General features: G+C 39.7%; 1 protein-coding gene across 2 annotated transcripts in view; it reads right to left on the bottom strand.

Annotated features, from left to right (window-relative positions):
- Positions 1–16,532, bottom strand: part of nots (nothepsin) — an 18,315-nt gene extending 1,783 nt beyond the window's left edge. Inside the window, exons 1-8 of one of the 2 annotated variants that reach the window (XM_084113067.1) lie at positions 16,419–16,532; positions 15,534–15,717; positions 14,366–14,483; positions 14,162–14,280; positions 13,831–14,027; positions 6,962–7,084; positions 6,734–6,887; positions 6,517–6,615 (exon numbers count right to left, since the gene is read on the bottom strand). In XM_084113067.1, the coding sequence (XP_083969193.1) occupies positions 6,517–6,615; positions 6,734–6,887; positions 6,962–7,084; positions 13,831–14,027; positions 14,162–14,280; positions 14,366–14,483; positions 15,534–15,717; positions 16,419–16,474 (1,050 nt within the window). In that variant the 5' untranslated portion in view covers positions 16,475–16,532. The remainder of the gene's footprint in view (positions 1–6,516; positions 6,616–6,733; positions 6,888–6,961; positions 7,085–13,830; positions 14,028–14,161; positions 14,281–14,365; positions 14,484–15,533; positions 15,718–16,418) is intronic. The other variant, XM_084113068.1, reaches the window with a different exon arrangement.
- Positions 16,533–16,926: the final 394 nt, after the last annotated feature.

Below are 16,926 nucleotides of genomic sequence, written 5' to 3'. Positions count from 1 at the left end.
TTGTAACATACGAAATATGATTTTCAAAAGACAGGTTACAATCGAGTATAACACCCAGGTCTTTTACTGTAGAGGATAAAGTAACAGGACATCCTACGATGTCAAAGTTGTATTGTGAGAGGTTCTGTGGGCGGTTTTTTGAACCGATAAGTATTACCTCTGTCTTGTCTGGATTTAATAAAAGAAAATTACGCGTCATCCAATCTTTTATATCTTTAACACGCTCTGTCAATTTGGATAATTTAGCGTTTTCATCCGGCCGTGAAGAAATATATATTTGAGTGTCATCAGCATAACAATGGAAACTAATTCCATGTTTCCTTATAATATTTCCAAGTGGCATCATATATATTGAGAATAATAGAGGACCTAACACAGATCCCTGCGGCACTCCATAGTTTACTGGAGTTATGGTCGATTTTTCTCCATTTAAATAGACAAAATGGTAGCGGTCAGATAAGTATGATCTAAACCAGCTTAATGCTTGTCCTTGAACACCAGTATAATTTTGTAGTCGATCTAAGAGTATTGTGTGATCTATAGTATCGAACGCAGCACTTAGATCAAGTAAAACTAGTATTGAGATGCAGCCTTGGTCAGAAGCTAAAAGTAAATAATTTGTGATTTTAACGAGCGCAGTTTCAGTGCTATGATGCGGCCTGAATCCTGACTGAAACTTTTCATAGATATAATTTTCTTGCAAGAAAGAGCCCAGTTGAGTGGACAACTTTTTCTAGTATTTTAGACATAAACGGTAGATTTGAAATGGTTCTATAATTTGCTAGATTATTATGATCTAATTGTGGTTTCTTAATGAGAGGTTTTATAACTGCCAGTTTAAATGTTCTTGGAACATGACCTAAAGATAAAGACGAGTTAATAATATTGAGGAGAGGCTCTTCCACTACAGGTAACACTTTTCTTCAGTAGTTTAGTTCGTATAGGATCTAATAAACATGTTGTTGTTTTAGATGAAGTGATAAGTTTATTTAACTCTTTTTGTTCTATAGTTGTAAAGCACTGTAATTGTTATTACGGGGTGATAATTGAGGCTGAATTATAAGGCGCGATTGAGGATTGAACGTTTACAATTGTGGTTCTGATGTTTTCTATTTTCTCAGTGAAGAAGTTAATGAAATCATTACTACTAAACTGTAACGGGATATTTTGTTCGGGTGATGTCTGTTTATTTGTTAGTCTAGCCACGGTGTTAAATAAAAACCTAGGATTGTTTTGGTTATTTTCTATTAGTTTGCGGAGGTGCTCAGCCCTGGCCGCTTTTAGGGCCTTTTTATAACGTGACATACTGTCTTTCCACGCGATTCTAAAGACCTCTAAATTAGTTTGTTTCCATTTACGCTCTAAATTACGGGTTTCTCTCTTTAGAACATGCGTAGTATTATTGTACCATGGTGCTTTAATTTTCTCTCTGACCTTTTTTAATTTAATGGGTGCAACAACATCCAATGTTCTAGAGAGAATGGTGCTCATAGTGCTAGTTAGTTCTTCTAGTTCATCTGTTTGTTTGGGTTCAGGCAGCAGCTGAGACAGATTAGATAAGCAATTTGAGAAATTATCTATGGTGGATGGAAGGATTGTTCTGCCTGGTCGATAACGTGGCGCCGCATGACATATTACAGCAGTATGTAATATGCAAGTTACCAAGTAATGGTCAGTGACATCATCACTTTGTGGAATGATATCTATATCGGTTGGATCGGTTCCATATGATATAATTAAATCGAGTGTATGATTAAGACGATGAGTTGGTCCGGTGACGTTTTGCTTGACCACAAAGGAATTTAATAAATCTATAAACGCAGCCCCTAACGCATCATTTGAATTATCTACGTGTATGTTAAAATCTCCAACAATTAATGATTTATCTACATTGACCAATAGATCTGAGAGAAAATCTGCAAACTCTTTTAGGAAATCAGCGTAAGGCCCAGGCAGTCTATATACGGTAGCCAAGGCTAGAGATAATATGGATTTTTTTCTAACATCTAAGAGCGTAACATTTAGTACAAGTACTTCAAACGAAATAAACTTATAACCCGTTTTCTGAGTAACATTGAGAATATCTCTATAGATTGTTGCAACACCGCCGCCACGACCAATCAGACGGGGTTCGTGCTTATAGGAGTATCCAGATGGAGTAGACTCATTTAGACCGAAATAATCATTTGGTTTAAGCCAAGTTTCAGTAAGGCAAAGTACATCGAAGCTATTATCTGTGACTATTTCATTTACAATAACTGCCTTAGGTGTGAGTGATCTAATGTTTAGAAGACCTAGCTTTAAAAATTGTTTTTGTTTACTAATAGCAACATTTTCTGTTTTAATAACAATTGGATTTTTCCTAGATCCTGCAGTAGAATTATTATTTGATCTCACTAAACGAGGAATAGACACAGTTTCTATGCAATGTTCTACACTAGTATTTATATCATTTAAATTGGTGCAGGAGAGACTATGATTTGGACTTTTGGTTACTAGTCATTTAACGGTATTTAACATTTTGGAGATGTTATCTGACAGAAGATCCGATCCGAATCTGCTTGGGTGTAAGCCATCGGCACGGAAAAGCCTAGGACGCTCCCAAAACAGATTCCAATTATTTACAAAGAGCAGTTTCTGCTCATTGCACCATGACATTAACCATTCATTTAGCGCGAATAGTCTACTAAACTTTTCATGTCCTAGTCGGTACGTGGGAAGTGGTCCTGACACTATGATCGTTGTTTCAGGTGATGTGCTGCGTACCGTCTCGATCAGATTCCTGAAGTCTTTCATTAGAACCTCTGTCTGGCGCAGCCTGATGTCGTTCACTCCCGCGTGCAAGACCACAGTTCCGACGCGCTCGTCATCGTTCAGAATCTCGGGAACACGAGCAGCAATTTCAGAAACACGAGCACCAGGAAAGCAGTGACTATGCACCTTACTTTTAGCTAACGTAGCGTGTACGTGCCGAACGATGGAATCGCCGATGATTACAGCATCGCGTTCGGTTTCGCGAAGAGGGGAGAAGCGGTTTTGTGTGGATAACTCGAAAACCGGGAGGGTCGGAGAGAGTCTTGGTCTAGACCTGACTCGCGTCTTCCGCTGCGGAACCATCCAGGCTTCGTGGTGGCGTGTTGGAGCCGGAGTGAACGAGACCATGGCTGATCGCGACCTCGGCGCTCGGGACCGATGCTGAGTAACGCACGGAGTAGACGAGGTCGGAGTCAGCGGGTTAGTAACGCTAATCACTGATTTGTGTGCATCGGCGCGTGATGCCTCAAGAACCAAACGCCGGTCTATCAGCTCGGCCTGTCTCAATAAAAGGTCGTGGATCTGTTTCTCAACAGCTTCCAGCTCAGACTGCAACACGTGCAGCTCAAATGTATCTTCACCTGCACCAAAAGGTAGACTACTTACATCTGATATATTCGCCATGTTTGTTGAGTGTGGAGAAGACGCGTTCAGTCGTGATCCACGGATGTAACCTATAAGAGTATGCAGCGTTGGATCACTAATAGGCTTGAGACGCGTCTGCTCAACAGTCCGCATTGTAACTATGAGGTTTGAGCAGTAGTGCTTCTCAGTGAGGAAAAGTAGAAAATGTTCGTTGTAAGTGAGTTTAAAGGGAAAAATCAAGAATTATAAATCAAATCGATAGAGCTCCAAAGACAACAACGCGTTCAGACGCGACGCATGCGCATTCGAATTCCGGAACAAATTACAGACATGACATCTGAGGACTATTTCTTATTTTTCTCAGTTATTATGCTTTATTTTCAGATTCAATCATAGGCTCGTCCTTACATAGTAGAGCACGTTCGCACATGCGTACTCTTCGATAACGATGCTTTAAATCTCTTGACAAACTAAAAGACGTAAATGACATTTGTATGTATTATAAATAAAAGACACAGGTTGTACTGAATGTCAGCTTGCTTATTTTGCTCAGGATAAGGATTTAAGTTCACATGTCATGCAAACTAGAAACTATATTTCTAACCACAGGTCGAGAGTTGTCGATCAAACACACAACTTTGTGATGTTGTTTGTGAATGTTCTTTGCAACGATAGTTTCGGGAAACACTGACTCGTTGAACTGCTGATAACGACAGACCTTGCAACCATAGTTGGCTAATTTTTGGGAAACACACCCCTGATCCACAATTCTCTTGCCAGATTGAAGCCACAATAGCAGTTCGTTGAACTTTTCATCATTTCATCATCCACCAGTAAAATTAAAATTTAATTCAGTGGGTACCACAAGAGGGATGTACGTTAGAACGATGTTTTCGGGAAACACAGACTAAACACAGGAGCCTGCACTGAGAATCAGTGCTATAGACACTATAGAACAATTCTACATAAAACATCTAAAAAAACATCCAATGTTGAAATAAAGGAAGGAAGTTACATTAAAACCCTACAAGTACTTGGTCAGTTCAAGAATAATTTATGCAATTGTACATTATTTATTTAAAAGAACCATTTCCATCTTTGTATTGTTCAACTGGTCGAGGTTGATATGGGATTTAGAAAGTAATTAGTAATGCTTTTAAAAGAGAATAATTAGAACAGTACACTAAATACACCGTTGAAGTTGTAATTAGTAGCTGATAATTCATTACTTTTTAAGAGTAACTTCCCCAACACTGAAGCTGAGGTAGAGTTTGAACGTGAATGTAAGACGGCACCAATTCATCTCAAGAGATTATGATGTCAAGCAGAACAGAGGTCAACCCGTGAACATTTTATAAGACCGTGTGTCCCAAGAAACACAAAAAGACTAGTTTTATCATTTCAGACCAAATCATTTCAGTATCCCGCTGCACGATTAATTTTATTTTAATCATCATAACTAAATCTGCTGCTCTTGATTCATTAAAAAGAACCGTCGCAATATTGGCCCGCTGGTTATTTATCCTGCACGATTAATTTTATTTTAATCATCATAACTAAATCTGCTGCTCTTGATTCATTAAAAAGAACCGTCGCAATATTGGCCCGCTGGTTATTTATCCTGAAATGTTTATTTTCGTTATCTTGCATTGGTAACAAGCCTCCACAAGCGTACATGTTTGAGGTTGCCAGATGTCAATAGTTTAAATCCCCCAAACAGAGCTTTTCTCTTAAGAGGATACGACTTCTGCCAGGTGTTTTACTTAATCTGTGCAATCTGGCAACCTCTCACACTCTCTCTCTCTACACTGCCACCAATGATCTGATAACACGATCTTCATTGAGATGCTCAATACAATAGTGTGATACAATAGCCAGTCCGTGTTTCTTCTTGAGACGCTTGTGTGTGACTAAATCTGCCAGTGATCTGTAATAAATCCAAACATCTTATAAGTGTTATGAAGTGAACAACTGCGTTATCAAGAATTTCATAACCAGCATGGTCTAATGATGATCTGAGCTAAATCTGGTGAAAATCTGACGAAAAGGTGTTTACAAAAAGTGATTACAAAAAGCTCTTTTTTCAATGACACACCAATACTTTGAAAAATACAGCATTTTAAGGCAAACAGCCGACGCTAAAGGAAAACTGGGTAATTGATCTGTCACACAGAATCTAAAGAGAGCAGTGATTTTAGGAGAAATGTTTCAGAAGTTTCAGTTTCAGAAGACCCGTAGGTGGCACTGTGATGAAACTGCTCAGGTACCCTCAGCTTATGGTTGTAATTACACACACTAAGTTTGGCATCAATACGCCAAGGCGTCGTGAAGATACAGCCTCATATCCATTTTGGCGTACTGGTCGTCAAATAATTTGCGCATTATCCAAGATCAGTTTGTACAACTTGAATGACAACTTTTCGTCAGCAAATTTTTTAAGATGATCTGATAAAAGTTTTGTAAAAAAATAAATAAATCTGACAGATGGTCTAGGAGGACTTTAATAAGTAGATTTTCACAATAACACCAAATTATGGGTCACGCTTTATATTAGTTTTCTTACATCAAAAAACTTATATAAATGAAGGTGACTATTCATTTGGATAAATATTAGGTACAGTAGATGCATGTTAATTTTTCTCAAGAAAAAAAATCTCACCTAATGCTATAAACATAGGATTCAGAGAGCCCTGTCAGCTGGTATTGTTAAAGGTTAAAAATAACAACTCAAATTAAATACAATTTAAAATATAAGTACAATGTAAAATTGTGTTCATGTGAAGTGTATTGTCTCAAATTATTGACTTAAATGTTAGTACATAACAGTTAAAGACACCCAAGATAAAATGGGACCAAATTATGTCATAGGGTGCAATGGACTTTGCATGGGAAACAATTTTTGTTTTTAGGCCTCAAGTTTGAGCTTTGGGTGGTACTATAAATTTGAGATTGAGACTCCAAATCTGCTGTAGTAAATCTTCAAACTGTGTGGCAAATTTCATAACTTTCTTATTCACTGTTCTTTGGGCTGCCATAGACTCAAGGGAAAAAGAAGAATGATTAGTCCATTAGTCAAAGTCCAAAGTAAACCTTGAGTTTGTGTTTTGTTGTACTCACCCTCCTGACATACTGCTCTCCAGTGAGGGAAAACTCCACACCGTTGATCATGAAGGACACTACAGGAAGACTCCTGATCCTGGCACAGTCTAAGAGATACTAAACCCACAAACAAACAAACAAACAAGCCTTCATTTACTGAAGACGTCCATCAACATCAGTGAAGTCACATGCTCACTGGATTATCTTTTACTGAGGATAACCGCTCCATACTCGCCTCTCCGGCCACGGTAGGCGTTCCTCCGAGGAACTGCTGGAGGAGCATGATGTCTTTCGCTGGGCCGCCGATCAGAGACGTTCCTGTGTCCACTACAGCTTGACAGCCATGATTACTACTATAGCAGAAACTCAGAGCTCCCTGAACCTTCACACTGGACACAACAAACACACTGATTTCTGCTGTCTTTGAGTTCACCTCCATTAAAGACACTCATGTCACACTCACCCATCTAATCTGATCTGCCAGTAACCCTTCTGAGTGACCGGAGCCCAGATGATGGGAGAAACGAACCGTGTTTCATCCACTCCTCCGAACATCAGCTCCCCTCCCAAGCTTGAGTCGCCGTTCCTGTAGTCGTGATCAGGACATACGCTCTTATAAGTACTATCATTTTTGCACATTATAGTACTTATCGGTTACACTTTATTTCGATGGTCCACTTTAGACATTCTGCTAACTATAAGTAACTTTGGAGCTACATGTCAACTAACTGTCATTAGAGTATAAGTAGACTGTCTGCTTAATATTTGCAAACACTTTATTTTGTTGGTCCCCCAACAGACCTTCTACTGACTATAACTTGCCAAATACAATCAACTTATTCTCCAAACCATAACAGTCTACTAATACTCTAATGATAGTGAGTCGACATGTAGCTCCAAAGCTACTAATAGTTTATATTAGTATAGTATCTATACAATAGTAGAATGTCTAAAGTGGACTATTGAAATAAAGTGTAACCTACTTATCAAATGGATAAATGAACATGAATGTGAGAATGTCTCTGGGGGTGACATGTGGAAAACCTGATGATCATGTGAGACGTCAGAAGACATTATGGGAACCCTGTAGGGTGAAATCATTCTGATTGATGAATCCAAACGTAGTGTTTATATGAACTAGAGATGTGACGGTGATAATATTCTCCCACCGGTTAATCGACTTGTGACAACACCGGTATTACCAGTTTCATCGTGGTGGTGGGGGGTGTTAGAGTGATGTAATTTTTTTTTTTTACATGGCGTCAATTCATCATTCATATTGAGTTGCAATATTGAGTTGCAGATCGCACTGACATGCGATCTGACCAATCAAATTCCACCATTTTTGTGCGACAAAGCAGTCAGAAGAGTTATTGATTAACTTCGGTGGATTTGAACTTGGCTTTAACTGAGGCAATCTGTCACGATACATTAAAGAGCCAGAAAACGGTAGGCCTACTTTATTTTTGTTTGACTGACCAAATTTGAAAGTTGAGACTTTGTTTCATATTAAATATTACCTGCTCGGTGAAAAAAAGAACAATAATGCCCTATTTGAGGGTATAGGGCGCGATTTCAGATTCAACCACAGTGTTTGAATGGTGGGTTCGTTATTATTCATGAAACACGCAAACAGACAAAACAAAACAGTACAATGCAGTACAATGCAAACAACACAAAAAAGAAACAGAACGTTAATTAACCAATATGATAATAATAATAATAAAGCTTGGAGGCATGGTATCATGCTTGCAAAATAAATGAAATGAATTACAAAAAGTTTAAATAAAAAAAAAATCAGTAACGCTAGGCCTAAACACTGTGGAACCAAATAAAAACAGCTAAAGTCAATAAAAGGCTTTTCAAAATTAAAAGAAAAAAATGGAAATTATAAATTCCATTTTCCATTTTATATCGCTGTTTGTGACAATGATTGCCTAGCCTACATGTTATTCGCTAGGAAACCTAACATGTTCACCATATCTGGTTTCAGAAGGGATCTTGTGGGGGTGACTATGTTTCCCATTATGCTGAACATCCTCTCGGAGGCGCAGCTTGTTGCGCACACACAAAGATATTTTTTGGCTACCTTTGCCAACAGAGGGAGCCTATTTTAGTTATCTTTCCACCAGACGAGAGGATCCTGCTCTGGGCTAATGGGAGACTCCTGAGCATAGGTGGAGATTTCCATCACCACCTTTTCTGGAACAGACGGTGCAGTGCCAGCTTTTCTTTTTTAATAAAATTGCTAAAGTTTTTTTTCTTTTGGGCTGCGGCTCGGTGGCGGCTTCCTCCTCCTCATTTTCTGCCTCTTCTCTCATGGGCTGCGCTCTCCTACCGAGGATGACCGCTTCTTCCTCTATCATCCTCTTGGTCTCCTCAACATTCGGGTCGTTGTCAGCCCGGTAGCGCGGGTCCAGGAATGTTGCCTTGCGCATTAACTGCCGGCTTGCTTCTGGCAGAGCTTCATATTTCTCATTTAAAATAAATATGATGCCGGCTTTCAGATCTTTGCTGTTAGTTGTCCATCCTCATCCAATGGGGCCAATGTGTCCTCTTTAATGAGATGCAGCACAGGGAGTAGAGATGACGTGGTTACATAACTCTCTCCGGACATAATGTCAGTGAACTCGCTAACTGGCTTCAGCGCTTTGTTCACAGAGTGCAACACATCCTCGTCTTGCCATGTGATGTTGAGATTGGCTTTTACGGTCATCAGCAAGAACTCGATTGATGGCCGTCCTCTGCTCTAGCATCCTCTCAACCATTTTTTGCTTCGAGCCCCACCAAGTTGCACAGTCCTAACGGGAGAAAAAAAAATTATTATTATCAATAATAATTTTTAAAAATGCATAGGATGTAGTAGCTATTATAAAAAATACGAATAGCCTACATCTAAGAAAAAAAAAGGCATAGGCTAAAACATTACATTTGTTTAGTATTTATTATAAATTATCTTAAATCATTTAAAGTGTGTCTCAAGAACGAAAAAAATATCTAACTTTCTATTGAAGCAGGAAAAAAAAACCATTAGGTGACTCCGTTAGGCTATTACGCTGGAACAGCCTTCTGATGGCTCTGAGGAGAGCTGCTTATCTTTTAAGTAGGCTAAACTAGCTTTTATTGTTTTATAATTTGAGTTTTATATTTACTTTATTTAATATCATCTTTTTAATTCTATTTTGTTTTATTAACAATTGATGCTTTTGTCTCCAAACTATAGTCGTACTTAATAATAATAATAATAAGACTTAATAATAAACTTACCGTCACCAGCGAATGCTCTGGGAGACCAAGATCAGCTTGAGCTTTTTGCTGCTCCCTTCTCCTTCTCCAGCTGTGAGAGAACATGCCGTTTATTGTACGGCAAACCGCTAGGGCACGGTCTGTGTGGGCTTTCTCCGTCTTTTCAATGGTGTTGGACACAGCTAGGTTCAGGTTGTGCCCAAAGCAGCTTAACCAGGGCCAGCCTAACTTGCGAACGGCTGCCTTTATGTTGGTACCACTGTCAGTCGTGAGACAAGACACTTTGTCTTCCTCTAATCCTCAGTCATCCAGAGCCTCCTGCAAAGCATCTGCCAAGTTTACGGCAGTGTGGTCCTGGGGCAGAAAACTTGTCTGCAGACATTTTGACACCAGTGCCCATTCTGTGTCAATAAAATGGAATGTCAGTGAAATGTAAGGCGTCATGTTTGCGCTGGACCACATATCTGTCGTGAGTGAAAAATGCTCGACTGATGATATAGCCAGTTGCAGTTCACTCCGGACACGGTTGTAGGCGCGTGGGACAGCGGTTTCGGAAAAATATTTTCGCCCTGCCAATTCATACTGGCTGTCGAGTGTGGTAACAAGTTCTTTAAAAGAACCGTGTTGAAAGACACCATTTCCTTACAGATGTAGCTTCAGTGCATTCATTCCACCTTGCACCGTCCCTCTTATATTTAGTACATCGTGCAAACGCATGAAATCTGACTCCTGCAACTGTCATTCGGCTCACGCTGAATTGTTCTTTTAACTGTAAGTGTCTGTTCTCTAACTTAACTTAATGCGATAATAAATAATTTTAATAAGTGCTGTCAATCTATTAAAAAAATAACTAATTAATCACACATTATTTCCTGTGATTAATTACGATTAATCGTGATTAAAAACATTAAAGTTTTAATATATTTTAACATATTTTTAATATATTTTAAGTTTTATATATTTTATAATGTAATAACTTAATAGTTCATCTCCAAATTAATGTAGAAACAACATGAAGACAGTATATTTTAAAGGTCCCGTTCTTCGTGATCCCATGTTTCAAACTTTAGTTAGTGTGTAATGTTGCTGTTAGAGCATAAATAATATCTGTAAAATTATAAAGCTCAAAGTTCAATGCCAAGCGAGATATTTTATTTAACAGAAGTCGCCTACAGTGAACGGCCCGTTTGGACTACATCCCTCTACTTCCTTCTTTAATGACGTCACTAGAACAGTTTTTTGACTACCCTCCGCCCACAGGAATGCTCCCTCAACTCTACCGAAATTCGTTTATGTACTTGCGCACTTCTTATAACTTACTGTGTTTACTCAGCTCTTATGGTGATTTTCTGAAGTAGAACTGACGCTTCATCTTTTGTGTGATGTACAATAAACTTTATTAAACTCATCAGTATGCAGACTTGTAGGCTATTAATAAATAATGGACTCATACAAGCAGATGACAAATACGTTATAATAACCGTAATTAAACTACTAAACTATACCTGTTCCATCTCTATACAGCACTCTGACTCTGTAGGCATTATTGTCCGACTCGAAATGACCGCCGTTACTGAGAGTTTCTGATATTATCATCATTCCGTGAGATGAAATTGTCCTGAGAGACTGAGCGTGAGCTCATGAAGCTCCGCCCCCTGGGTCGTCCAGCAGCAGCTCATTTGCATTTAAAGGGCACACACTAAAACAGCGCGTTTTTCTGAGCCCCAAAAAATGACAATTTAAACATGCTGTAAAAAATGATCTGTTGGGTATTTTGAGCTGAAACTTCACATACACACTCTGGGGACATCAGAGACTTATTTTACATCTTGTGAAAAGGGGCATAATATGGGACCTTTAAGTTTAATGGCATCTTTTTATCAATGAAGGCCAGTAGACTATCACTGCCAACTAGAGATGCGCGGTTGGCGGGAACAGCCGCGGACTCGGGCGGGTGACGTGACGAAAAATAATATTTGAATTAAATTCGGGCGGGTGGCGGTTGAACCAATCAAATGATTGTTAGGCCTGCTGGTATAAAATTAGCACTGTCTGCCTGAAAAAGATCTCTTCCCATGCAGTCAAAATTAATGGGAGTCTTCAGAACAGGCTCATAGTCGCCACCCTGCATGACAGCGCAGTGCTAATTAGCCTAATGTGAATGACTTATTTATTCGAGCTTTCTTTCTTTGAAAGTTCACTACTGAATGTGCTGATATTCTGGGGATAGTGAACAGCATGAGATAGGATCATAAGATGCCCAATATATCGCGAGACAGTAGCCTATAATCGTCAGACATGACATTTACCACTTCATTAAGTTTTGTTTTGTAGAAAACCTTTTTTTTAAAAGTGAATTTCGCTTTGTATAAATTGTATCTTAATTTTATTAAATGTTTCATCAACAAATTCCCTGGATAATAACCATGACATGCATTGCATGTGAAGAGCGCAATATGCTTCTATAAAGACTGGGCAAAATAGAGATGAATTAAAAAAAAATCTGTTAATGAATTGCTGACGTGCACGAAAACCAGCCATGTATTGGGTAAAAGATTCATTCATGCACACAAGAGAGTGCATTCATGATTATTAGGCTACCGGTATACTAATCCTCCTGGCGCCGGGTCTGAGTGAGTAGGCCTAATTTACTCTCTTACCTTTGTTCTTTGATTAACATTAATGACACTCCATCTGACACGTGTCCCATTTTCTCACAAATCTCTACATTAATTTATGATATTATTTAAATCATTTGCTCTTATGAGGACACTCGACAAAACAGACATTTTGGCATAATTTGTGTGTGTGTAGGCCGAAAAGAGAACTCAATACTGACGCGCGTCTTTTCTGTGTGTGTGTGTGTGTGTAATAGGCAGGACTTACAGCGCGGTCTCTTGTTTTGTCGCGCTTGAATGGTTGAGCGTGATCATACAACGCTAGTCAACTGGTGACAGAACATACGGATACTGCGTAATTGCTTTCAAAAAAAAATTTGCGGTGCTGCGGTGGGCAAGTGATGAAACCGGTGTTGCGACTGAACACCGTTTAACACCGACTATCGTGCCAAGCCTAATATGAACGCTAAATAAAGTGATCGGTTGATGTGCGCATTTATATGTCACAAGCTTCTAATCTGGCTTAATCTTTCGACAGGACTGTTTTCTGTTGAATAGAGTTGCAACATAAGTCCCTCCCCTGATGAATAACAGTGAGCGGCGTCTCATTCCCTCTTTCAGGGAACCTAAGGCCCTGTTTACACTAGAGCGTTTTCGTTTTAACGTGCATAACTTCGGCTACGGTTACGCCTGGCGCCACTCTACTCCAGAGTTTTCAACCCTTGAAAACGGAGAGTTTTGGAAACGCTGCAGTTTCAGTTTGAGAAATCTGGGGTTGTGTTTCACTGTAGACGGACCAAAATTGAGACTTTGAAACAAAGGCATGGCTGCCCACATTCACTCCCTGACTCACATGACCATTACGATACTGGAATACGACAATACCAGACCAGCCTCGACGACCGGGTACACAATAACACGGAGACCGAACTGCTCCATTCCCTCCATCTTTCTTGAGAACCAGAAAGAAAACTCTTTCCGCATGTCCTCGTGAGGAACTCTCTATCACATGATCTTTGAGAATAGACTGATCCTCTCTTCTTAATATTCTCTGCATCCCGTAACAAAACATCTGAGAATATGACAACATTTTACAGGCTGAATCACATAACCTGCAGCATCCATGGATAAAACCTAGTTCAGCACTACATTGGTCATTGTAAACCCTGAGTAAACACAATCCTGGGTTACCTAGATTCACGTTTCACATTGCATTGTAATCACTATTACATGCTTCATTTCAAAACTTTCCACCCAGACATATATGCAATGACATGCATATGCAATAAGGTCAGTCGCAAAAATAACGGTCCACGCCTAATTTTTCACTGCATGTCTTTAGTAAATCCTGGGTTTACGTTTGCGCGAGCTGTTGGTAAATCTGGCCCTTAATCCATACAGGCTTCAGACATTCCCATAGCGTCAGTGTCCAAGTTCCTGATTTCATGATGTTGTGGTGATTTCTTACTTGAGATAGAAGGAGAAGACGGGCTCATCCAGCAGGCCTTGCGCTATCATGTTGTCGAACACAGGAGAGCCGAGCTCCTCTGCCAGCTGAGGGAAACCCAGACCCAGAACCCCGTCAAAATGAGCCAGGACGAAAGAGAAGCCCGGCTCGTACACAGCCTCGCCGAACACCTGATCCTGGACCAACACAGAGCCCACCTGAACCCAAACAAGATATTTTCATACAATAACGTTCTTGTCAAAGTGAGGCCACTGAGGATAAGATTTAATCCACATCATGAAAGCAAATCCACCTCAGAAATGGCCTTTTAGGGCTGAGTGTGAACGGATACCTTCAGTTGTTCTCTGGCCATCACTCCCTGAAGGTGACCGGAGCCGTAATGGATGCCGAAGACTCGTCCGTCGTGTGCGTACGTGCTCGATTCAAAGGCCTTGAACTTGTGGTGCATCGCTGTGTAAACAACAGCCAGGTCACTTCATCAGCACACGGCAGTTCACACATGAAGCCCGGGTGAATGTGTGTGTGTGTTAGTTACCGCACGCTTGGCTCACGCAGTAGGACGACGGGACCCAGAGGTCAGAGGATCCCGTGTCAAACACCACCGTGAAGTTCTGCTCCGGTTTACCCAGACTGATCTGACCGAAGAACTGCGCCTTCACAACACATGATTCAAAGCCAGTTTCAGTCTCAATCTTTGGCCTTTTTAAAAGAATTCACTACTTTTATTCAACAAAGATGCATTAAATGGATCAAAAGTGACAGTAAAGACATTTATAATGATTTCTGTTTTAGATAAATGCTGTTCTTTTGAACTTTCTATTCATCAAAGAATCCTGAAAAAAAGTATCAGTTTCAACACTGATAATAATCATAAATGTTTCTTGAGCATCAAATCATCATATTAGAGTGATCTCTGAAGGATCATGTGACACTGAAGACTGGAGTAATGATGCTGAAAATTCAGCTTTGATCACAGGAATAAATTACATTTTACTATATATTCACATAGAAAACATCTGATTTACATTGGAATAATATTTGACAATATTACTGTTTTACTATATTTTTAATCAAATATATCCAGTTGAACAGAGACTTCTTTCAAAAAACATTAAAAAAAATCTTACCAACCACAAACTTTTGAGTTTGGGATTTTTTGTTGTTGCATTTATTCCATATCTCTATAAATATATCAATTTTAGTTGATAGTGTACTATTTAAAAGACTTAAATGCTGCCATTGTTATGCATTGTCTTGTAAATATATTGCATATTACATAAATAATAAAAAGTCATAATGTCATGATCCTTTGAAGACGCGAATGTTTCAAAGATAATTTAACATCTTTGCTGTTTTTTACCAGTTAAGATGGGATGAAGACCATATTAAGATGTCAACCCTCATGATTTAAAGTAAACAGCTGATAATTGTAGAAACATCAGCACTAAATTCCCGTTCTAAGAAGCATCTTTCCTGACATTATTAAACTACAACGGTCAGCCCCATTACCATCAAACCCCGTTACCCCAGACAGCAACATAGTGGCGGCCCACATCTGGTACATCTGGGCCGACACTATGTTGCTGTCTGGGACCCTTCTGAACGCGTGATTTCATCGGTCTAAACCTGCCCCGTCGAGGCCGGTGTTTGAAGGAATGGGGTTTGGCGCGTGTGACAGCAGATGAACACAGATCTCGGCTCACGTCCATGTAGTTGTAGAGTCTCTCCGTGGCTCTGCCGCCCGTGCGCAGGTAGTGCTGAGCGGGGGGGAAGCAGTGGGCGTAGCGCCGGGAGAAGGCGTCGGGCTGGTGCTCGCGCAGGAACTCCTCCAGCTGGCCGGCGGCGCGCAGGCGACCCCGCAGCGGGGGCACGCGACTCAACGGCACCCTGGGACGGGACAACACCTCGTGTCACCACCACATCTCTCAGAAACCACTCTCCTATTGAGAATGACTGTGGCCTAATAGTTGTACAGTATCTGTGTTAAACTCTCAATTTCTTTGCTTTCAGAAGGGACTATAAAAGCCTTTTTACATTTGGGAAACAAAATGTTTTTGTAACACTTTACAATAAGGTTCATTAGTTAACAAAGTATTACGTAACATGAGCAATACATTTGTTACTGTTTTTTTTTTTTTAATCTTCACAATTTCTTTGATTTCAGAAGTGACAACAAAAGCATTTTTAAATTTGGTTAAAATAAATATTTTCTTTATGAAATCATGATTAATTTCTCCCAGTTCACATACTAGAAAACATATTTAGTTTTGTGTTTATTAGAGTTTTTCTACAAAATAGTTGAAACCATTTCTTAATCTTGCAGCTATATGGTTTTAATAAAGAATTTATAGTTAAACCATAGTTAAAACCATGGCTAATTTTGTAGTTACAATGGTTTTACTGCAATTATGTGGTAAAAACATGATTGTCTTTATAGTTAGTATGATTTCACTGTAAAAATCAGTGTTAAATCACGGCTGAAACACTCAAAATAGATCATTCATGGGCATTTATTGTAGTAGTAATGAGCAGGTAAGCCCGTTTTAATCCGAAAATAGAGTCAAAGCAATGAAGCGTGTTGTTCTTACCTCACCAGACTCTGAGCAAAGCCCAGAAGCCCCAGCAGGATCAGACCGGTCCTCATGGTGCTCTCGATCACACGCTCACTCAGGGCCGCAGTGACTCCAGCTTATGTTTAAATGCAGATGTCAGGTCACCGCGGCCCTTTCACGTGTTGATTTAACACTCAGCAAACAGACCAGAGGTGAAGACACGAGAGCTTAGGACACACGCACAAGTAAAACAGCTAACATTACTGTGCTTTTCTAAATTTCTCTGAAATATAAACTTTATTCCTGATGCTCATTCCCCGTTCCGGTTTCCCCAAAACTCAACAGGAATTCAGCACTTGGTGTTTGCATAGGACACACTCAAAGAAAAAGACCATCGCGATGTTTACAATATGAAAACTAGTAGAATGCAAGAAGCTGAAGATGTTCATCTCCTGAAAACCAGACGTTGGTTTATATATTCGGCAGATGCTCTCGTCTAAAGCAGCTCGATGAGGAGCACCACAGATCCAGCAGGATTCACAGT

The sequence above is a fragment of the Abramis brama genome (genome assembly GCF_963993115.1).
Source record: "Abramis brama genome assembly, chromosome: 4".
NCBI lineage: Eukaryota > Metazoa > Chordata > Actinopteri > Cypriniformes > Leuciscidae > Abramis > Abramis brama.
Note: the sequence above shows the minus strand (reverse complement) of the source record. Positions and strands in the feature narration are given on the sequence as shown.